Source organism: Archocentrus centrarchus, unplaced genomic scaffold (genome assembly GCF_007364275.1).
Source record: "Archocentrus centrarchus isolate MPI-CPG fArcCen1 unplaced genomic scaffold, fArcCen1 scaffold_89_ctg1, whole genome shotgun sequence".
Taxonomy (NCBI): Eukaryota; Metazoa; Chordata; class Actinopteri; order Cichliformes; family Cichlidae; genus Archocentrus; species Archocentrus centrarchus.
Window position 1 is genome coordinate 313951 of NW_022060298.1, and position 23343 is coordinate 337293.

At 43.5% G+C, this 23343-nt stretch overlaps 1 protein-coding gene across 1 annotated transcript; it reads right to left on the minus strand.

The window, feature by feature from the left end:
- Positions 1–1661: 1661 nt before the first annotated feature.
- LOC115777962 (uncharacterized) lies at positions 1662–17456 on the minus strand. The gene is made up of 8 exons (XM_030725988.1): positions 17406–17456; positions 10131–10481; positions 7793–8125; positions 7606–7704; positions 6643–6969; positions 2912–3204; positions 1924–2236; positions 1662–1795 (listed from the first exon to the last, which is right to left on the minus strand). Exons 1-8 carry the CDS (start codon positions 17440–17442, stop codon positions 1662–1664), a joined length of 1887 nt encoding a protein of 628 aa, XP_030581848.1. The 5' UTR covers positions 17443–17456.
- Between the last annotated feature and the right edge of the window lie 5887 nt (positions 17457–23343).

Below are 23343 nucleotides of genomic sequence, written 5' to 3' on the forward strand. Positions count from 1 at the left end.
TCCAGCATGTAGTTTATAATCAATGAGAAATCAGAGCCATGTCAAAATGTACTTTTTATTACTTCATAGATGGAATTACTCACACAGATCATTTTTAATATGGGTTCCAAAACAAATACAGCACCAAACAAAGGTTTGGACACCAAACCTTTGTTTGGTGCTGTACATAAAACACAGTCAGGGTTGAAAGGTCATTAGAATAACGGCAGAGGTGGCAAAAGTACTGACATTCTGTACTTAAGTAGAAGTACAAGTACTTGTGTTAAAAAATACTTTGGTAAAAGTTGAAGTACTGGTTCAACTTCTTTACTTAAGTAAAAGTAAAAAAGTACAGGCTCTGAAATGTACTCAAAGTAAGAAAGTAAAAGTAGCTCTTTGGAGGACGTTTCTACCTGCTATTTTTCTGTTAGCTAACTGAACCTCATTATATTGTATATTATTGCAATAATATAAAAGGTATTAGGTACTAAACTGCAGTATTTTCATACAATCTTTGAATTACACAAAGTCAGCATACTTCAGTTTGTTTTGCAGTCCTTCCCTTTAAATCTAACCTCTCTTCTTCCTCTCCTGTCCTCTTTCTCCATCTCTGAGTGAACTTCTCTCTCTTTGCTCTCCCTGAAATACAGCAGCTCTGCTTTTAGCTAGCTGTGTGACAAACTGCACACACTTTGTGTGTTTGCAGATATTTGTTGAGCATTTAGAAACGTTGCATTTACCTGCCACACGTTACTCCCTTCATGCTCGCTCCTCTTCAGTACCGTGCTAAGCTGTTTATGTCCTGCGAGCACAACTTACGGACTCAGTCCGGCCCGCTGTAACTCCTGATTATAGCGCTATGAATGATAAATGATTAAATGGGCTTGTGTATTTAATCCCCTTGTACGCGATAAGTCCGGTGATGGAGCATACGCCAGTACGATTGTCTCCTTTATGTTATTATTCCTCCGTTTAGACTCAGATCGTTTGATGTTTGACGGAAATGCAAACTTTTCTCAGACGTGTTAAACCTAAAGTAACGAGTCTGTTTTCAAAATGTAAGAAGTAGAAAGTACAGATACTTGTGTAAAAATGCAGGGAGTAAAAGTAAAAAGTACTCAGAAAAATAAATACTCAAGTAAAGTACAGATACCTGAAAAATGTACTTAAGTACGGTAACGAAGTATTTGTACTTCGTTACTTCCCACCTCTGAATAACGGTCACTATATATGTTATGAAGTCTTATTGTACACATGAACAATCAGGCCTTCGCACTTTTAATGCTAATAATAACGGAGCAGACCCCGGCCCCATCATCTCTGCAGAGGCACCATCCTGACCTGCTGCATCACGGTGTGGGGCGGCGCCTCGCAGCATCTTCCTGCAGGATCTTCCAGCGTGTTGTGAGAGCAGCTGAGAAGATCATCATGCCTGTGTGTACACCATCACTTTATCCAGATAGAAGCGACTTCTGTTTTTCTGTTAGACCTAATATCACTATAAAGACTGTTATCTGTTATGGATGCATCTCATTAGCTTATTTTTAGTATAGCTTACTTAGATCTAACTAGATTTTTGTGTAAACTGTACATAATCAGATTTAGATTCACGTTTACACCATTGCACCACAAGTCTGAAAGTAATATACAGTGGTTAAGGACATTTTTCAATTTTCAATTTTTCACTCTTTGTTTCTTTGCATCCATTTGCTACAATCAAAAAAGTTCATCCTGCCCTCAGCTGATAGAGGAGTCGGATCAATGGAGCTGCTTCTGTTCCTGATGATCCCTGTTTGATCCTGGACCTGAGCTCTCCCTGCAGAGGAGACACAAGACAGTCACACACACATACACGCACGCACGCACGTGCACACACACACACACACACACACACACACACACACACACACACACACACACACACACACACACACACAAACAAACCTTTGACTGTGAGCAGCACTGTTTTCCCTCTCCAAATCTTTCCATAGACTCCACATCTGTATTCTCCACTGTCTCTCTCTGTGGGCTGGTTCAGGGTCAGACTGAGGTCTCCAGTTTTCAGAGGATCTTCATTCATCTTTGTTCGGTCTCTATAATCCTGGTGCTGTTTGTCAGGTTGGTCAGAGCCATCCTTAGATACATGGACTATCTTCTTTGGGTTATAGCGTACCCACTCCACTTTAGCATCTTCAGGCAGGTTTTCTGAGGTTTTAAAGGACAGCTGGATAGACTCCACTCCCTCCTCCACCTCCACCTGACAATCTGAAAGAACAACAAACAACATGAGCTGTATGTTAGCTGTGTCCAAATTTAGGGGCTGCGTCCTTCGAAGGCCGCATTTGTAGGCTGATTACATTGAGCGAGGCGATGAAGGCTGTCCAAATTTGAAGACTACTTCAAATGCGGTCGACGAATACATCCTTTTCTTGAATTTGTAGGATGGTTCCAGTGTATATTCATGGCCTACCATATCCCATGATTCATTGCACATCATTGCTATAGAGAACGCCTGACTCCCGGCACATCCTTTTCAACTGCCCCACTGGAAGTTAAACGCAGATATAACTCACTCGGCTGATCTCTAACAGTTGATGTTTGGTTAATTTCAGTGTTTCATTTGTTCCTGAGCAAATCAAAGTATGAATGAGCTCAGCATCTTTCAAACTCTTGGTATTTATACATTTAGACTGATTTGGACTCAACTAACAAAACTGTTGATTTGCTCCAAACTAAAATCATGTCAGAGGATTTTATTTTAAAAATTATGATCATTTTTAATCATCTTCTGTTCATTTAAATGCACAGTTGCTCCGCCTTACATTTTTGGCTTTTAGAGAAAAATATCAAAGAATTTTGATTATTTGAAGGAACTAAAAAATAGATTCAAACTAAAAACTTTTATAGAATAAACTCCTACATGACCTCTGACCTTTGACCTGTATCTACAGCACTGACCCTTGACTTTCAGTCTCATTTCTTTCCTCATCAGGGTGTTTCCCTCCATGCTGCAGACAGTGCAAGTGTAGATATTTGTGTCTTCATTTGTGGGGTATTTCAGGGTCAGACTGAGGTCTCCAGTTTTCAGCAGGTCTTCGTTCATCTTTGTTCGGTCTCTGTAAAACGGGTATTGTTCTTCAAGCTGGTCAGAGCCGTTCTGATACAGGTGGACCTTCCTACAGTATCTGCTCTTCCACTCCACTTTAACATCTTCAGGCAGGTGAACTGTGGTTTTGCAGACCAGCTGGACAGACTCCACCCCTGAATCCACCTCCACCTGGGGGACTGAGAGGACAACAAAGCACAACATGAGCTTGGATGGAGACATTTGTGTTGCCTCTAACACGCTGAATGTTGCTGCTTCACTGGGAGCTCACTGTTAGATAGAAAGTGTTCAGTGTGAAGAGGAGACGCAGCAGAAAGATGAAGACTGACAGGAAGAAAGCAGTGAACAGATTGTTGGAGCTGCTGTTAGTGGGACAGGACTTTATTCAGTCTGTGAGGAGCAGATTGGACTTGATGAAGCAGAGAAACATGAGTGTTTCTCAGTGCTGTAGCTCAGCCTGTAGAACATCTGAACAAGTTAAAAGGTTAAATGCAACCTAGCACCAAGTGTTTTTTTTATAAGAATTAAAAAAAAAATCTAATAACAATATTTTGACAATATTATAACAACATTTTAGGGGTCATAGGAAAATATCAGGGGGCCTAAAGCCCTCCTGAAACAGCTCTGTTGATATTTATGATTTTGCAAATTTCCTTCATAAAACGTAATAAGCTAAGTGACACTTTACAGTTTCTGTTATGCTAACATATTTTACTTGAGTGTACATTTGATTGTATTTTTGTGTTATTCAGGCTGTACTGTGGATTCACCTTCAGTCATCTCAGACCAGGCCAGCATCTCGTCACAACCTCCTGAGCCTCATTGGCACTCAGTCCAAAAACAGTGGGAGGACCCTTCACAACAAGATCATCAGTACTGCACCACGTCCCACAGAAAAGACGTCCAGGACAAGATGATGAATGTGATGAAGTTGCATGTTTTATTCTTCAAAATGATGCAGATGCTTTGCTGTACACTGGTATAGCCTTAGAAACATTTAACACTCGTGTCAACACTGGAAGGATATGATAGCAATGAATTTACAATACCTGTATGAGATCAAGTCCTAATGACACTGAAATTAAAGACTAACCATGTAATAAGTGACCTAAGCCACCAGTTTCACATACAGTCATGGCTGAAAATGTTGGCACCCCAGAAAATCTTCCAGAAAATGATTGCAGTCATACATGTTTTGTTATGCACATGTTCATTTCCTTTGTGTGAATTGGAAAAACACAAAAAAAGAGGGAAAAAACCCCAAACCCATATAATTTCATGCTAAACTGCAAAAATGGGCTGGACAGAATTGTTGGCACCTTTCAAAATTTTGGGTAAAAACTTTTTTTCAAGCATTTGATGCTCGTTTAAACTCACCTGTGGCAGTAACAGGTGCGGGCAATATAAAAATCACATCTGAAACCAGATAAAAAGGAAAGAAGTTGACTTAGTCTTTGCATTGTGTGTCTGTGTGTGCCACACTAAACATGGAGAACAGAAAGAGGAGAAGAGAACTGTCTGAAGACTTGAGAACCAAAATTGTAGAAAAATATCAACAATCTCCCCGGTTACAAGTCCATCTCCATAGATCTGGATGTTCCTTTGTCCACGGTGTGCAACATAATCAAGAAGTCTATAGCCCACAGCACTGTAGCTAACCTCCCTGGACATGGACGGAAGAGAAAAACAGATGAAAGGGTGCAGCACAGGATAGTCCGGATGGTGGATAAACAGCCCCAATCAAGTTCTAAAGAACTTCAAGCTGTCCTGCAGGCTCAGGATGCATCAGTGTCAGCGTAAACTATCCATCGACATTTGAATGAAAGGAAACGCTGTGGCAAGACACCCAGGAGGACCCCACTGCTGACACAGAGGCATAAAAAATCTAGACTGCAGTTTTCCAAAATGTTCGCAAATGGGCCAAAATCCTCCTGGGACAATGTCTTGTGGACAGATGAGACCAAGATAGAGCTTTTTGGTAAAGCACATCATTCTACATCATTATGGGTTGTTTTGCTGCCTCTGGCACTGGATTGTTTGACTGGCTTGCATGGCATCATGAAATCTGAAGGATTCTGGGGCACAATGTAGGGCCCAGTGTTAGAAAGCTGGGTTTGCATCTAAGGTCATGGGTCTCCCAAACATACTTCAAAAAGCACACACAGATCACATCCAAGTCGCATATATTTGGAAAGGCGAACAACCGCGCAAAAAAAACAAAACATTGAATTTCACAAAAAAATCGGAATTGGGTCACTTCAGGCTGCAGCGTGAATGTAGCCTAAGAGACCTGGACAAGTTTGCAAAGAAGCGTGGTCCAAAATTCCAGCTGATAGGTGTAAGAAGCTTGTTGACGGTTATAGGAAGTGATTGATTCCAGTTATTTTTTCCAAAGGGTGTGCAAACGAATATTAAGTTGAGAGTGCCAGTAATTTTTCTGGCCCATTTTGGACTTTTGCATAGAATTATATGAGTTTTGGATTTTTTTTTTCTGTTTTTTGTGTTTTTCCAACACACACAAAGGAAATAAACATGTGCATAACAAAAAGCACAAAAATTGTGTATTCTTGACATTTTCTTGTCTTGGAAGATTGCAAATATATAGAACTATTTGCAACATTTTATGTCATCAGTTTGTCATTAATTTCCCACCATTTGTTTAAATTATGTACATTTTGTTGTGACAATAACGTTGGCTTGTTTGTTCAGCATTACTTTATCAATTTTATTGCTTTGAAGGTAATTATACACCTCGGTGCTCTTATACTTTCGTGATTCCTCGCCATCAACACCTTCGGAAAAAAACAAGGTAATTGATAATGTAGATGTAGCTGACTTTGGGCCATAATTTCACATCATTTACACAAGTGGCAGGTGAGGCACTGTTACTGAATTGTCCTCGCTGCTTTTAAAACATGCCAGCAATGTATCCACCTCCGATGTGGTCCCATTTACGGCAGGTAAAAGAAACTACACTGTTGAAATTTTTAAATAAACAGCAAATGTGTAACCTTGCACCTTTAAACTTTTTCCACGCCTCCATTGCTCTCTGCGTGTTCGTGTGTTGTGCTTGCTGTGCTGAGAATTTCAGCTGTTATTTTTTTTCTCTACTTTAGCTCCCAGAATGGATTGCTATAACCACAGTGTGCTAGCAAGTGCTGCCATTAGCACTAGCGATGTTTCGGTACCAGAAGGACCACACAGGGGAAAAACTGCAGTACGGAAGTTAAAATATGCAGATGAACTGTTAATACGAAAAAAGTATTTCTTATCCGATTACTCAAGTAACTGATGGAATAATCGATAGAATACTCAATTACTAAAATAATCAATAGTTGCAGCCCTGATGAAGTTTGCAGCATACCATAAGCCAATGCATCACCTTCTCACATAGGAGCAACAGGATTCAGGTGATAGAGCGATTGTTAATACACTGAAGCGCTGAAGAAGATAAATTAATTTAAATTTAATCACTTTGTAAATTGTTTGTCTGAGCTGACAGACTGAATCAGCATCACGATGGCCTCTGACCTCTGACCAGTGTCTGCACCACTGACCTCTAACAGTGAGCAGCACTTCCTTTGTCATCAGGATAATTGCCCTTGTGTTGTAGATGGTGCAGGTGTAGGTGTTTGTGTCTCCATCTGTGGGGTGTTTCAGGGTCAGACTGAGGTCTCCAGGTTTCAGTAGATCTTCATTCATCTTCGTTCGTCCTCTGTAATCCTGGTCCTGTTCTTCAGGCCGGTCAGAGCCCTTCTGATACACGTGGACCTTCCTGTTGTTATTGTCCTTCCACTCCACTTTAGCTTCTTTCAGCAGGTGAACTATGGTTTTGCAAGGCAGCTGGACAGACTCCACTCCTGAGTCCACCTCCACCTTGTAAACTGAGAGGACAACAAAGCACAACATGATAACATCATCAGCAGGTCTGATGGTCACATGACCTCCCTGTCCCCTCCTCCTAGTCTCAGATTGTGTGTCAGTTTGTTCCTGATGTGTTCCTGACTCGTTCTTTGGTAACTAGTCACAGCGTCCTGTAAAGAGCTGCAGACATGTTGATGAAGAGCAGAAGAACAGACACACTGAGCCTCCACAGTCTCACACACATCAGCACAGGAACCATGAAGATCTCAAGTGTCTGCTCTGAACATCTGAAGCTCTCCACCACATGACTGAGCACAACTCAAGGAGGAACATTTACTGAAGCTGCTGCAACACTTCCTGTCAGCACATGTTTTCATGGCAGCCTGCTGTTTACCACCACAGAAGAAGAACAGCTGTGTGTCAGATCAGTGCAGTGAAGCACACACACTGTTTAGTAAAGTCATGTTGTGGAGCTGTTTCACTGATCAGTGACTGAGTCTGAAGGAGGAAGTTTCTCTTCAGCTCTCTGTATCAGCTGTTTGAACTCTGAACTCTTTCAGCTTCTGGAACAAGTTTGTGTGAGCGACAGTCAAGAAGCCCCCAGAGGACACCTGCTAACCATCGGCATTATGGGTAGTGTAGGAGGAGAGACTCACCTGACATGAAAAAGTGCCAAAAATAAAATAAAAAACCTCCAGAAACCACAAGAAGAACCAGAAGAACCAGGAGAGCTTTGACCCAGGATGGAAATGATTCTGTGGAGAAACATAAAAACAGCATGACCTTTGAACTCTGACCTAAATCTACAGCACTGATCTCTATATTCAATTCTGTTACACTGACCTCTGACCTGCAGCACTACTTTCTGTCTCAGGATGTCTTTGTCCCTGTAGATGGTGCAGATGTATCCTCCTGTGTCTCTCTGTGTGGGCTGTTTCAGGGTCAGACTGAGGTCTCCAGTTCTCAGCAGGTCTTCATTCATCTTCGTTCGGTTTCTGTAAAAACCGTCCTGGTTCTTAAGTTGGTCACGGCTGTAATCGTACTCATGGACCATCATGAATTCTGGATCAGAGCGAGTCCACTCCACCCTGGTGTCCTCGGGCAGGTCAGGTGTTGTTTTGCAGGGCAGGATGACAGACTCTGAGCCTTCCTTCACCTTCACCTCCACCTGCTGGTCTGAGAGGACAATAAACCACAATATGAGCTGTAGAAACAGCAGCAGGCACACTGATGGGAACTGGAGCCCAGCTGAGGATCTACATTACTGACCTGTGACCTCTGACCCTGTTAGAATAAAAACATGGACTCTGACAGACTTCTATAAAACCATCCTGACAGTTTGATGTTACTGGCTGACAGAAAACCATCAACTGTAAATAAATCCACAGATATGTGTGTGTGCTGAGCCTCCCTGAGTGCAGCACACACACCTCTGTGCATGTGCAGCACAGTGGAAATAACAGAGGAACTCCTATGAAGCATGGGGTTAGGATGATTTTATGTCAAGTTTTGCATGCTTTTGGTTTTTTTTGTGTGATATAGGCCACACCCATGTGGGAGTGTAGGTCTCACTCTAGTCCAGCTGCCAGGCATTTGGAGTTGAGTGCTAGAATTAAGTGATTGGTCTGGGTTTGGGCCCTCTAGAAAGGGAGAAGAAAGGAGGAGCGCTGGGCATGGGAGAGACAGGAAGTAAGAGGATTGTATGAACACAGGAGTGGCTGCTCAAAATGGAGTTGGATTGGAAATCTGAGTTGAGAAAAACCCCTTTTTTAAGGAAGCTCATTTTTACCTAGCCTGGTTGATTCTAAGTCTTTTTAAAGGGGTCTAGTTTTACTGAGAAGAGGATTCATCTTGTGTTTTAACAAAGAACAGGACTGGGAACTGCTAAGGAGAGCCTGCATGTAAAGGGAGCTGCAGGAGGAAAAAGTCCACTGTTCCATTAGGAGGTGGCCACCCTGATGAAAGCACTCAAGACCTGGAGAGGAAAAGATTGAGCTGCAGTCCCAGGATTTCATGTGGAACCCCACTCCCCACTAACACAAGGCTTTTGAAGGTGCATGGAAACTCTTTAAGGAAAGATGCAGGCTCAGTATTTGATTGACTGATTATTCCTTTAAGTGACCACCTTGTCTTTGTCTATAACCAAGCAGATAACCCTGGTGGTGGTGTTCTTGGGCCCTGAATTCCAGGCCAGGATTGTACTCCCAGCATAGCATCACACTTTGAAAAGAATAAATTATTGTGAACCTTATTTCCAGGGTGAGAGTGTTGGTGTTTTTTTGCTGGTCACTCCTTGAAGCCATTCCTTACTTGGGGCAGATTTGGCCCACTTTCTCACACATGCTCAGCAAAAAAGAAAAACTGATCACCTTCATGGATCAGTTTTGTTTAAACCAACAAACTGAAGGATTAAATGAATCAGGTGAAGGATGCTTTGCAGCCTCTGAATGGAGCAACAGGTGGGGATAGTACAGCAGTGTTAGCGCCACCTGTGTGTGGACAGCAGCCTGTGGTTAGCTTATCCAGCAGCAGGAAAGCTTGTTAGCGCCTAAATGTGTCGGTCTGTGTTTGAACAGTTTGTGTGTGTGATCAGCTGTTTGTGATCATCTTTGATAATAAAACCTGAAAACTTCAGTTCTCCACAGCAGAAACATCTCATGCAAACATCATCCCTGCTGTCAGCCTGCAGTCCTCCTCCTGTTACCTGCACTGCTCTCTGACTGACACACCACAGTAATCCTGACGTGGACACATCCAAACCTGAGAGTCTCCTTCACATCAGGACCACCTGGATGAAGCTCTGCTGCAGCTTCTAGAAGTTAAAGCTGCGTCTCTGTTCACAGAGATCAGCTTCACAGCAGCTCCTCGAGTCTCAACATCCAAACACTTCCTGCTGCTGATGTCTCTGAGCTGCAGTTCTTCTCACAGAGCTCCATGTTTGACTCTGTATACAGTCTGTAAATGTCAGGACTCTGATCCTCCACATGGAGCAAAGACTGCACAAGTTGTAGCAGTCACATCTGATTTTCTGCTGCTTTCTTCTTTCCACTGAGGTTCAGTCTGTGCTAAATGTTGCTGCGGTGTTCTGCAGGAAATGTTCCCTTCAGTTTGACCTCTGACCTTTGTCTACAGTACTGACTTTGACCTGTAAATACAGCAGTTGTTGGAGTTTGTTGCTGACCTTTGACCTGCAGCTGGATGTCTCTCAGTCTCCGTTCTCGTCTTCCATCACTGATGGAGCAGGTGTAGCTGCCGCTGTCAGTCAGTTGTGGTTTCCTCAGAGTGAGGCTGAAGTCTCCAGAGTCCAGAGCATCAGACCTCACTGATGTGCGTCCGCTGTAACGCTGGTTTTGTCCTCTAAGATCATCTCCTCCTTCTCGGAGCAGGTGGACAGATTTGGGATCCAGATCATTGCGAGTCCACATCACTGTGGGGTCATTCTCAGGTATAAAACCTGAGTACAGACAGGGCAGCAGGACAGACTCCGCCCCCTCATTCACCTCCACCAGCACAGCCAGGGCATGCTGGGAAACTGTGAGGACACACAAACAGAAACACAAATGAACTGCATGCTGTGGGTTTGAGTCCACATTTATCTGCAGGGAGCAGAGAGCAGGTTTACAGTCAGTCACTCAAATCCAAACTAGATTTAATCAGAAACACTGAAGTCAAAGAAATGTTCATATTTAATCTGGACGAGTTTAAACTGAGTGAAAGGCTGAACTCTGAGTCCTCTCAGAGCACGGAGAACTCTGCAGGATCCAACCCACCAAAACATGCTCTGAGATTCATTTCTAATGATTCAGTGTGTTCATCAATCAGCCTCAGTCTGTGTGTGTGTCCATCATGCAGCTTCAGTCTGTGTGTGTTCTGAGTTTACAGTAAATGCTGGATTTCTTCATTTTTTAAGTGCTGCCTTTAAATCTGCTGCAGCTTCATGTTTGTTAAATGTTTCGTTGGACCTGAAGAGCTCACTGTGACACAGTCTGCACCATCACACACACTTCTCTGCATGTTTGTCTGATACTCCATGAAGCAGGAACAGGTCTCCTCTTTGTCTGTACATGCTGACACAGAGAAAGTCACATGACCCCAGCTTTTTGTTTTCACTAATACAGCAAGCCTGATCACTGAGCAGCTAACACACACACACACACACACACACACACACTGTAACAAAGGGCTGACCCTAGATCAGCCTTTTCAATGGCACCGTAACCCAGCTGATGAGGGAGCGCTTCGGTGCGCAGCATTGCATACTGGATCGCCCCACATCTACCCTGCGGAACATCTATAGAGTCCTTGCCCGTCTATATGACCCTCTGGGCTTTATTGTCCCTTTCACGACACGGGCCAAAGTCTGAGTGCAGCGATTGTGGGACAAACACAGAGACTGGGATGACCCCTCCCTACCGGACAATGTGCTACAACCCTGGCTGGCATGGGAGGATCTCTCCCAGATTTCACTGCCCCGCTGTTACTTCAGCCCAGAAGTGGACAACCCTCTCTGTCATTGAGACCTGCACATCTTCTCAGATGCTTCAGAGAAAGCCTACGGTTCAGTAGCTTATTTGCGAGCAGCGAGCCCTGATGGCCACGTGGAAGTGGCTTTCCTGTCAGCGAGGTCTAGAGTTGCGCAAAAGAAGCAGCTGTCAATGCCAAAGCTTGAGCTGTGTGCCATACTAACCGCTGCTCAGTTAGCCTCACTGCTGCAGAGAGAGCTGACCGTGCCCATCTGCAACATCATTCTATGGACTGACTCCACTACAGTCCTCACATTGGCTTAAGTCTGACTCCTGTCGATACAAGGTATTTATCGGCACCCGAGTTGCCAAAATCCAGGAGCTGACTGATGACCAGGCCTGGAGGTATGTGGATTCAGCCAACAACCCAGCTGACGACATCACTTGGGGGAAGACGCTGCTAGAGCTGGCCAGTAACAGCAGGTGGAGGCATGGCTCAGCCTTCCTGCGATGGATAAACTTTTGGCCGGCACAGCCTGCGGTTGTAGTAGGAGAGGCCGAGGATGTGGCGGAGCTGCGAAGGCCAACTGTCTGCTGCCTCACTGCATCAATACGGACCTCACTGGGGCCCGATGCTGATCAGTGCTCCTCCTTTGGGTAATTGACAGAAGCTGTAGCTCGAGCCCTGCATGGGGCGGTGGCAGGCCAGGCATGTCTGTCTGCCGAAGACTACAGGGAAGCTGAAAGAGAGGTGCTTAGAAGAGCCCAGCAGGACAGTTTTCCGGAGGAACTGGACCTACTGAGGGCTGGCAAGCCAGTAGCCAACCACCAGTAGCCTCCGCTATCTTGCCCCAGAGTATGATGATTCATGTTGGAGGGCGGCTTCGTCGCAGTGACCAGCTGGACATAGACACTATCCATCCAGTGGTCCTAGACCACCGACACAGAGTGTCCCAGCTCCTCATCCATGATACCGACAAGAGCCTGCACCATTCTAGAGTAGAACAGTTTGCAGAGCTATGTCACAAATACTGGATTCTGCAGGGTCGTGAAGCAGTCAAGCAGCATCAGCGTTCCTGCCCTGACTGTCCTTAGGTGGAGGGTTAATCCATCTGTGCCAAGAATGGCACATTGACCTCCCACCAGTCCGACTGTGGCTAATGAAACCCCCCTTCGTCTCCACAGGTGTGGACTGTTTTGGGCCACTGACAGTGAAGGTGGGCCATCATCACGAGAAAGGATGGTTCATTCTGTTTAAGTGCCTAACAACACGAGCCGTGCACTTAGATGCCCTGTCCGGACTCAACAGACTCCTTCCTTATGGCTCTTCACAGATTCATTGCCCGAAGAGGAGAACCTGCCGAGCTCTTGTCAGACCAGGGGACAGATTTTCACAGAGGGGAACGAGAGCTGAAAGGTGCTTTCAAGGCAATGCACCCCACCCTCAAAGATCATCTGGCCAAATTCCAGATCCAGTTCCAGTTCCATCCACCAAATGCACCGCACTTCGGGGGCATATGGGAGAGAAGTAAGATGTGGTTGATGTGGATCCTGTGACCCCCGACCTCCTTCGCATGGTGCAGCTGAACCCATCACTGCCACAGGCAGTCTACACTGACACAGAAATGCTTAGCCGCTGCCACCGCTGGAGACACACCCAGGTACTGGACCCACTTCATCTGCCACTACCTTTCTACTTTCAGCCACACTCCAAGTGGCACAATGATACTTCCCAGCTAAAACTGGGAACCATCGTGATGGTAGTGGACCCCCAATTTCCTAGGGCCCTGTGGCCACTTGGCCGGATCACAGGGGTCATCCCAGGGACAGATGGAAAAGTCAGGACAGCCATGGTCCAGGTCAAGGACAAGACCTACACGAGGCCTGTGGCACGCCTCATCACCCTCCCAGACACCCCAGACATGGACCCCATCAGCCCTTTGTCAAGTGACAAATTTGATGGTACAGATTTGGAGGCGGCATTAACAAAGGGCTGACCCTAGATCAGCCTTTTCAATGGCACCATAACCCAGCTGATGAGAGAGTGCTGCGTTATGTAGCATTGGGTGAGCTGTAGCATTGTCAGAAGGAGAAGAAGAGTGGCTGGAGAGTGCTAGCATGGTGATCGCTATTGTTTGGACCTGTGTGATTTGTAGGTAGTGTCTGGCTTGATGTTAATCCCTGTGTGCGTTCAGTAACAAGTGAGTATTTGTCCAAGTTCTCTGTGTAGCTGTAGTAAATGTTTGTATTCTTAGTTAATAATCGATTTATCACGGCTGCATTTTACCGCGAGTGAAAAATAGCTTGTGTGTAAAATAGAGTCTATCTTGGGCTGGTTGGAAGGGAAACTAATAACACCAGGGTGTTATTAGTTTCCCTGAATATAGAAGCTGAGGCTAACACCAGGGCACAACAGGTGAAGCAAATGAAACTAATAATAGAGGGAGCAAAACTAAACACAAAGCACGGGGAACACAAGACTGTCAAAATAAAACAGGACGTGACTAAACAAGGTACATGCAGACTTGACATGGGAACTGGCACACAGACACTCGACAGAGGCGCAGACCTGACACAGGGAAACACAAGGGACTGGAAATAAACAGGAATACAAAAGAGAACTAATAAACATGAGAAATAACTGAAACAGAATCAATAGAACACAAAACACTGGGCCACCGGCCTAGGACCATGACAGGCTAGTTTGGTCTTCCCGGGTTTAGAGCAAATTTGTGCAACGGTGCATTTGATTGGATGTTTTCCTAATTTGTCCCACCCTTTCACAAATTTAAAAAATTTCTGATTGGATTTCGTCCCCACCAAGCATTTTTCGTCTCGTTTTCATTTGTTGATTTCGTTATTGTTTTTATTCGTTTAGGTAGTTTTTATTTAGTTATCGTCTCGTTATCATCATGTAAAAAAGGGTGGTTGACGAAAACTATGAGGAAAATATTTTGTCAACAAAATTAACACTGCTAATAACTGCTGTCAATCAAAGTTAAGGCCCTCGCCTTGTGGGCGTGATCGATTTAAAAGTGACCAATCATGTAAGGTCTTGTGAATCCTTTGGGCTCCGCCCCAGAAGGTCAAAAGTCAGTTTCTTCGCTAGGGTAGAATTTTGTCACCCGCGGGCGAATGAAACTGCTGCAGAGTGCGCACAGCTGACAGTCTCACCTGCGCACTGGCTTCCTTGTGGACGAGGCAGCTTTATGCGTGCGGAAATTCACTGAGTGAATGTGAATGCATTCCTGCGCCCGTGAAATTAAATTATTTGAGCGGATTGTGTTTTTGCTCCTGCGTGACTTTTGACCTAAATATAATTGCATAACCAACCATCTGATTAGTAGGTGGCCTGCTTTTTTTTTTTTTAAGCTTTATTTATCATCAGAGTGTCACAGTAACAGTAGGCATGAAAGAAATAGTGTACAGTAATAAACAAAGGACATAAAATGAAAGAAGAATATAGTCATAAAATACAAAGATAGAAAACTGTCAAAACGGAACAGAAGAAAAAAAAGGGAAAAAGAAATTACACAAATAAATGCAAGTTACAACAATAAGTTATAGTCTTTCCAAATACTTATTGTTTTTATAGCCTTTTTGTTAATTGAGTTTGAGATTGAGTCAAGATACAATTTTACATCTATTACGAAGAGGTCAAAAAGTGGTTTCCTGTGCATTATTTTACTTTTATGAATATGAACAGTTTTTAATTGAGTTGAGAAACCGAGCTTACCAACAGCGGTCTGTTTAGGGTCAAGAGGGCTCATAGGCTGGATGGAAGAAAAGTCAACATCCCTGAACGACATGAGCAAGCCAGATGGGATAGCATCAAAGACAATACTATATTCTCTTGGAGTGACAGGAATCTTATACTGAGTAAGAAATTCCTCATAGGCCTTTATTATTAGATAGCTGATTAACTTGAATAATGCCATAATTAAACCACCTCTGAAAAAATAATGACCTGTTTTTGTATAGTATGTTAGAGTTGTTCCAGATGTAACATCTCTGTGGAGAAAAATTATGTTTATAAATAAGGGACCAGGCTAAAAGTACCTGTTGGTGAAAACTGAATAGCTTAGTGGGTATTTTTGGAATACTATAATTACAGAGGAGAACAAACTCTAGGCCCCCTAAATGCGAAAAGACATGTTGTGAAATGAAGTTTCACATGGAGTTTGGGTTTTTTAAATAATTTTTGATCCATTTTATTTTAAAGTTGTTATTAAAGGAGTCAAAATCAATAAAATTTAGACCGCCAAACATATCGTTGTTAAGGACAACAGATTTGCGTAAATAATGCGCTTTGTTTTTCCAGAAGAAGCTGGAAAGCATTCTGTCAGCAGATTTACAAACTGATTTCTCAACATAAAGAGACTGGGCAGCATAGGCTAGCCGGGATAATCCTTCTGCTTTAGTGAGCAGAACCTCTCAGGGACAAGTCCCTTTGTAGCCAACTATTAAAAATCTTTTTTGACTTTTCAAGAATGGGAATGAAATTGGTAATACTTCTGTTTTTACTATTCTTAGTGATACTGAGTAGTATGTTACATTATCTTTAACAGGGATGCCACAAATAGAGGAGTGTAAGCAGTTTTTCACTGACAACAGTTCATACTTATTAATATTAAGGGATAGGCCAGAGGTCTTAGTGAAGCTTTCAACTGTACTAATTGCCAGAGACACCTGTGACACATCCTTTAAAAATAAAGCTGTATCATCAGCCAGCTGGCTAATGAAAATAGTTCGACCTGCAATACTGATCCCCTGTATAGGACTGTTTCTGACATGAACATTTAGAAACTCAGCTGCTAACAGAAACAGATATACAGATAATGGGCATCCCTGCTTTACCTGCTGAGCTACAGCCACCCCGACATGACACAACGTTCAGTGTGGCCAAAGGGAAGAGGGCGAGTACAGAGTTAAACTGCTCTCAGCTTTGAGGGGCATGGTTGAAGCGACCAATAAGAGCAAAGATGCCTGATGCTGTAGTTACAGAGCAGTGAGAGGTGAGCTGATTGCTTTCTGTGTGGTCAGTATTTGAGGGAAATGCTAATGTTATTCATCAGCATCATCCGGGAACAAATGGAGGATTTTTTTCCAACGGATGCAGGACAGTGAAGCTCTGTGTCAGCGGTGGCTGGTGAACTCAGCCCCAGAGGAAGGAGCACTCATCAAAGACGAGACAAAGGAGCTGCACACATACTACACTCATTGTTGCGCCTGTGGAGGCGTCCGACAGAGAAACGCCTCCATTCACAGGAGGAAGCTTCTCAGACTGATGCTGAGTGACCAACACACACCAAACCAGCAGAAAAAGAGGTGGCAGCCACTCAGGAAACACCTTTCTATTTTTTTTTTTTTGTCTTATCTTGATATGTTATAAACTTTTTAGGAAATGGACTGTAGGCCCTATTTATCATGGTACACAGGACCTCTTATTCTGTGACACAGAGGTGTTGTGATTTTATGTTCTGATTTATGCTGTATAAGCAATACCATTTTTTGCCTCATTGTCCTCCTTTCCTCATAAAAATATTAACACAAAAAAAAAGAAAAGGAGGTGGCAGCCACTCAGGAAACACCTTTCTATCTACCTGTGCACACCTGCACACAGGTGATGGTGATGAATGATGTCCACACACACAGAATTTCATCTCTTCATCATCAAGATTTCATATTGTGAATCTGAATGGCAATAATTTGTGTTTTTTACAAAAAAAAAGAAAGCAATTAACTGGTTCTTCACAGGATTAACAATCCACCAGAATCCAGAGCGCTTCAGTAAAACTCAGCAGAGCTGTGAGCACACTTTAGACTAAACACACCTGTGTGAACACAACATGAACACACACCTCAGCTACACACAAACTGATTACAGAGTAACAAATCCTGTTTGAAGGAGGAGGATGCAGAGCAAACAAATACACACACCATCACTCTGTGTGTGTGTGTGTGTGTGTGTTTGTGTGTGTGTGTGTTCCTACCTTGCAGGAGGATCACAAACAGCAGCCTCAGCTTCATCCTCCTCCTCCTCAGAGTCCAGATACAGAGTGGCTGAAGCAGCTGATCCTCCTCCCAGAAAACTTTTACTTTCAGCAGGAAGCTGAGCTGCATAGGCACACACCTTCACAATAAAAGCTGTTTGACTCCTCCAGTCACTTCCTGCTGGTAGTGCTGGTGTTTCCTGTTTGAGGTCATACTCACAGTCTCAAACCAGTAATTAGATTACTCACAGACATGATACACAGTCAGCGAGTCCAAGGCTCAGATTAGAATCGTATCATTGTGTTAATGTTTGCAGGACACTCAAAGCTTTTCAAACCTGTTTCCAGCCAACAGGAAAAAACCCTCCACAGCTTAATGAAGAGAACTGAACTACTCAAAGTGAAAATGATCCACTTTAAGCTGAACTGACAGAAAAACCATTCACACATTAACCTCAGTCACTGTTCGCTGAGCAAACTCTGAACTCTGAAAGAGATCAATGATCATTTTCTGATCATGTGTCGCCCCCTGGTGGCTCAAACACTACTTTGATTTTTGTCATGTTGAGCAGATTTGCCCTGCCTCCTCTTCTAAAGATGAAAACAATAATGATCATCACAGTTTGCACTCAGTGTGTAGAGCAGCTGAGAGGCGCTCTGCTCTTGAACCTGCTGCAGTGACTCTGTCTCCTCAGTGACCAGTGTGTGTCTTAAAGCTGCTCATGAAGCTCTCAGGCTGAAACACATGAACAGGAAGTGACCGGCACAGAGGAGTCAAACAGCTTTTATTGTGAAGGTGTGTGCCTGTGCAGCTCAGCTTCCTGCTGAAAGTAAAAGTTTTCTGGGAGGAGGATCAGCTGCTTCAGCCACTCTGTATCTGGACTCTGAGGAGAAGGAGGAGGATGAAGCTGAGGCTGCTGTTTGTGATCCTCCTGCAAGGTAGGAAAACACACACACACACACAGACAAAGTGATGGTGTGTCTGTTTGTTTGCTCTGCCTTGTTACTCTGTAATCAGTTTGTGTGTAGCTGAGGTGTGTGTTCATGTTGTGTTCACACAGGTGTGTTTAGTCTAAAGTGTGCTCACAGCTCTGCTGAGTTTTACTGAAGCGCTCTGGATTCTGGTGGATTGTTAATCCTGTGAAGAACCAGTTCATGCTGCACTCGTGTGAACTGTCCAATATTGTTACAGCTTTTTTTTTTTTTTTGTAAAAAACACAAATTATCGTCATTCAGATTCACAATATGAAATCTTGATGATGAAGAGATGAAACCCTGTCTGTGTGGACATCATTCATCACCATCACCTGTGTGCAGGTGTGCACAGGTAGATAGAAAGGTGTTTCCTGAGTGGCTGCCGCCTGCTTTTCTGCTGGTTTGGTGTGTGTCGGTCAGTCAGACGCCTGCACAGACACAACAATGAGTGCAGTTTGTGTGCAGCTCCTTTGTCTCCTTCCTCTGGAGCTGAGTTCACCAGCCACCGCTGACACAGAGCTTCACTGTCCTGCATCTGCTGGAAAAAGTGCTCTGTTTATTCCCTGATGATCCTGATGAACAACATAGCATTTCCCTCAATAGATGCATGTTTTCTATTGTGAGTTTGTGCCAGCTAAAGATGACAGTATCAAGGTTAGTTGTGCACACTGTGCTGGTGACAAAGTGCTATCTAGCTTCAAAAATACTTTGTCAGATTTGAAGAAACATTTGGAGTCGCAGCACAGCGCAGTCACACTTACAGAGTGAGTCCCAGCAGGTGGTGAAGCAGAGCTGCAGCTGATGCAGGAGCCCCCCAGCAACCAAACAACAAAAGCTGGACTTCGGTACAAAACCAGTAAGTGTGGGGGAGCTGAAGAAGCTTAATGTCAATGATAGTTTTTACCTTGATAAAATATAAATATATAAAAGTCACTTTGCCAAAAACTGAGTGCAGCTTCTACCATGTGATAGAAATGCTGTTTTTCACTCACAATGACCTGATATCATTCATCAGAGATATGTTTGACACATGTTTCACAGATTATAGGTCAACAAGTCATTTACAGCCATTTAAATACAGGCAATCATTTTATGGCAAACACTGCCAGCTGCTGAATGTAAGTAATCTAATCTAATCTAATGTAGTTACTTCTAAAATTAAGTAATCAGTAAAGTAAGTTACTTTTTAAAGGAGGAATCAGTAATCAGATTACTTTTTCAAGGAAACTATGCCATCACTGGTAACGACAGCTTCAGGTATCTGCTCTTATTGGTCGCTTCAACCAGGGCGTGGTGGCCATCGGGAGGTTTCCCAAACAGCCGGTCGTTTCCAGGCCGAACCGGCTCTAAGAGCTGGCTCTTCACTGAGAGCTGTTTTTCATCAGGAGGGGATACCAACACTGCAGCCCAGCCAGCGCAGCATAGGAGAGGTGAAGGGCGAGGCACCAGCTGTGGGGTCTGTTTTTCCCCCTTTGCTGCTCAGCTTTCATTCTCAGAGTCTTCACTGCATCGTGCTGCAGCTTAAAGATATATAATAAATTATTATTATGAGTCTGTTTGGTAGATTTACTTGCAGTGTTTTGTTCATTTATTTTTGTGTTAAATAAAAATTAAAAGTTTGATCAAAATATTATACAAAAGTAAGAATGCCTGCTTTGGTAATAGAACAAATACATAAAATCAAGCATGTTTAAGGCTTCTCATAAAGGGAGCACTGAATGCAAAAGGATTTATCTTACAAAACATTCATATTTGCCAAGTCAAGCTAAAATATATGAGGCTGCAGATGATAATAAATTAAGAGCTGTGCTTTATCATTACACATGCATGCAGTTGTTTTAATGCTGCTGAGAAAATAGAGTTTTTATACTGCAAAAAAAGTTACTTTGTTTTAAAATTATGGTTTGTCGGTTGTACAATCAGATAAAAGGCCTCTCCAAACCAAGCTCCCGGGCTGAATTTCAACCCCAGCCTGCCCCTGACTTCGTGTCATGTCGGGTTGGTCGCAGCTCAGGAGTCAGAGCAGATCACCTACTAATCCGATGGTTGGTGGTTTGATTCCTGGCTGCTCCATTCTGCATGACAAAGTGTCCTTGGGCAAAATACCGAACCTGTTTCAGTATGAATATGTCTGACTGTTAGATAGAAAGCACTTAAGTGTAGAAAGAAGTGCTTGTGTGGATGAGACATGTAGAATGGAAAAGTGCTATATTAATATCATAGCATGTATGTGCATCCTCGCCATCTCCTCCTTATAGGATCAACCAATCCTGATTAAACTTCACATAAAGCACAGTTTAGGGATCATTCACAATTATGAACATTATGAACAATTACAAACATTTACGACGGGGGAAGGGGAGGGGGGGTCAACGGCCAACGTACAGTTTTCAAATAGTTAGAAAATGTTGGTCAGATCTATGTAATGGAAGCAGGAATGCCACTGCCTGAGGCATCCACTCAGGTTCACTTGTACTCCACTGCATCATTGAGCGGCCTCCAGTCTGGCGGATCAGTTCAAAGGCCTCATTGGATTCTCTAAAATAGGCCATCATCATTTCACAAAATGACTCTACTGACGATAAACCGCAGGAAACGATGATGGATTTTATTCAGAAGGTTTGTACATCAGTTCTACATGTTCCTCATGTGTTTTCATCTGTGCTGGCCTGGATATTTGTGCGTAGTCTGGTGATTAGCGGCCGGCACTGTTGTCAACTTTGGTGTAAAAAACTCGCTATCAGACATATCCAGAATTGGGGGGGGGCATGTCCCCCTCAGTGCTGAAGAGAGGTCCAGGTGATATCAAAGCAAACAAAGGAATGCAGTACGAGCACTGTATGTACACAAAACACAGCAACAGTGGAGCTTTCAGGTTTCCGCTGTTGTGCCAAAACGATCTAAAATTTTCCAACGTAGGAGGACAAACTCGTTGTAGGCTGGGGCATGGGGGGGTGGGGGGGTGGGTGGCCACACTGGCCACCAGTGTTGCCAAAAACTGATTGCAGCTTGTCCCTTGTGACAGGAAGGTTCTTTATGACTCAAAATGAATTGATATCATTCATAAGAGATCATGTTTGAGATATGCTTGACAGATTATAGGTCAACAAGTCATTTACATCAATATAAATTACAGCAATAATTTTTTATTACTGTGTACAGTGTGGTCAAGTACACTTTGCGTACATGCAGTGCAGTACACATTCACATTCAAATCTGTTTATTGCACCCTATAAATTCTAACATATGGGTATATCTGTTTATTAGTGCAGTAGTGTTTTTAATACTTCCTGTTACATTAAAATACCAAAGAACCAGGAGAAATTAAATGATCAACATTTTTCTTTGTACACTTTGGAAAATGATAATTGTGAATGACCATTTAGCATCACTGTGCGCGCCACAGCCTCTTGTTGTTTTGAGACGTGATGTTTCTGTTTAAACAGCTGACGCGTTCTCTCTTCTGTTGTAAATAAATGTGTTTTTATTCATGTTTTAGTCTCCTAACTCTTTTAGAACTGATTCTATATATAAATGTATTTTCTTGATGCAAGGCAACAACTTGATAGTCTTGACTCCTGAAACAGCTTGAATTAGATTTTCTCCCAGCAGTGTGAAGTTCAGAGTTCAGCTGTGGGTCCAACAGTCATCCAAACATCAGCAGGTTGGTGCATGAAATGGAAAATATCCCATTAATGCAGATTTCCATGAGCTGAGTTGGAGCCGGTTTTCATGAACAATCAGATGGAGTCAAGTGATCCTTTCATGGTGCAGGGTGTCCTCTGCTACAGGAGGTACTAAAGGAAATCTTGGAGCTCCTTTCCTCAGTGTGTGGAGAATCCAAATGCTTCTCTGTCCAACAGCCAACATTTACTGTAAACTCAGAACACACACTGATTGAGACTGCTTGATGAACACACACACAGACTGAGGCTGATTGATGAACACACTGAATCATTAGAAATGAATCTCAGAGCATGTTGTGGTGGGTTGGATCCTGCAGAGTTCTCCGTGCTCTGAGAGGACTCAGAGTTCAGCCTTTCACTCAGTTTAAACTCATATTAAATATGAACATTTCTTTGACTTCAGTGTTTCTGATTAAATCTAGTTTGTATTTGAGTGACTGACTGTAAACCTGCTCTCTGCTCCCTGCAGATAAATGTGGACTCAAACCCACAGCATGCAGTTCATTTGTGTTTCTGTTTGTGTGTCCTCACAGTTTCCCAGCATGCCCTGGCTGTGCTGGTGGAGGTGAATGAGGGGGCGGAGTCTGTCCTGCTGCCCTGTCTGTACTCAGGTTTTATACCTGAGAATGACCCCACAGTGATGTGGACTCGCAGTGATCTGGATCCCAAATCTGTCCACCTGCTCCGAGAAGGAGGAGATGATCTTAGAGGACAAAACCAGCGTTACAGCAGACGCACATCAGTGAGGTCTGATGCTCTGGACTCTGGAAACTTCAGCCTCACTCTGAGGAAACCACAACTGACTGACAGCGGCAGCTACACCTGCTCCATCAGTGATGGAAGACGAGAACGGAGACTGAGAGACATCCAGCTGCAGGTCAAAGGTCAGCAACAAACTCCAACAACTGCTGTATTTACAGGTCAAAGTCAGTACTGTAGACAAAGGTCAGAGGTCAAACTGAAGGGAACATTTCCTGCAGAACACCGCAGCAACATTTAGCACAGACTGAACCTCAGTGGAAAGAAGAAAGCAGCAGAAAATCAGATGTGACTGCTACAACTTGTGCAGTCTTTGCTCCATGTGGAGGATCAGAGTCCTGACATTTACAGACTGTATACAGAGTCAAACATGGAGCTCTGTGAGAAGAACTGCAGCTCAGAGACATCAGCAGCAGGAAGTGTTTGGATGTTCAGACTCGAGGAGCTGCTGTGAAGCTGATCTCTGTGAACAGAGACGCAGCTTTAACTTCTAGAAGCTGCAGCAGAGCTTCATCCAG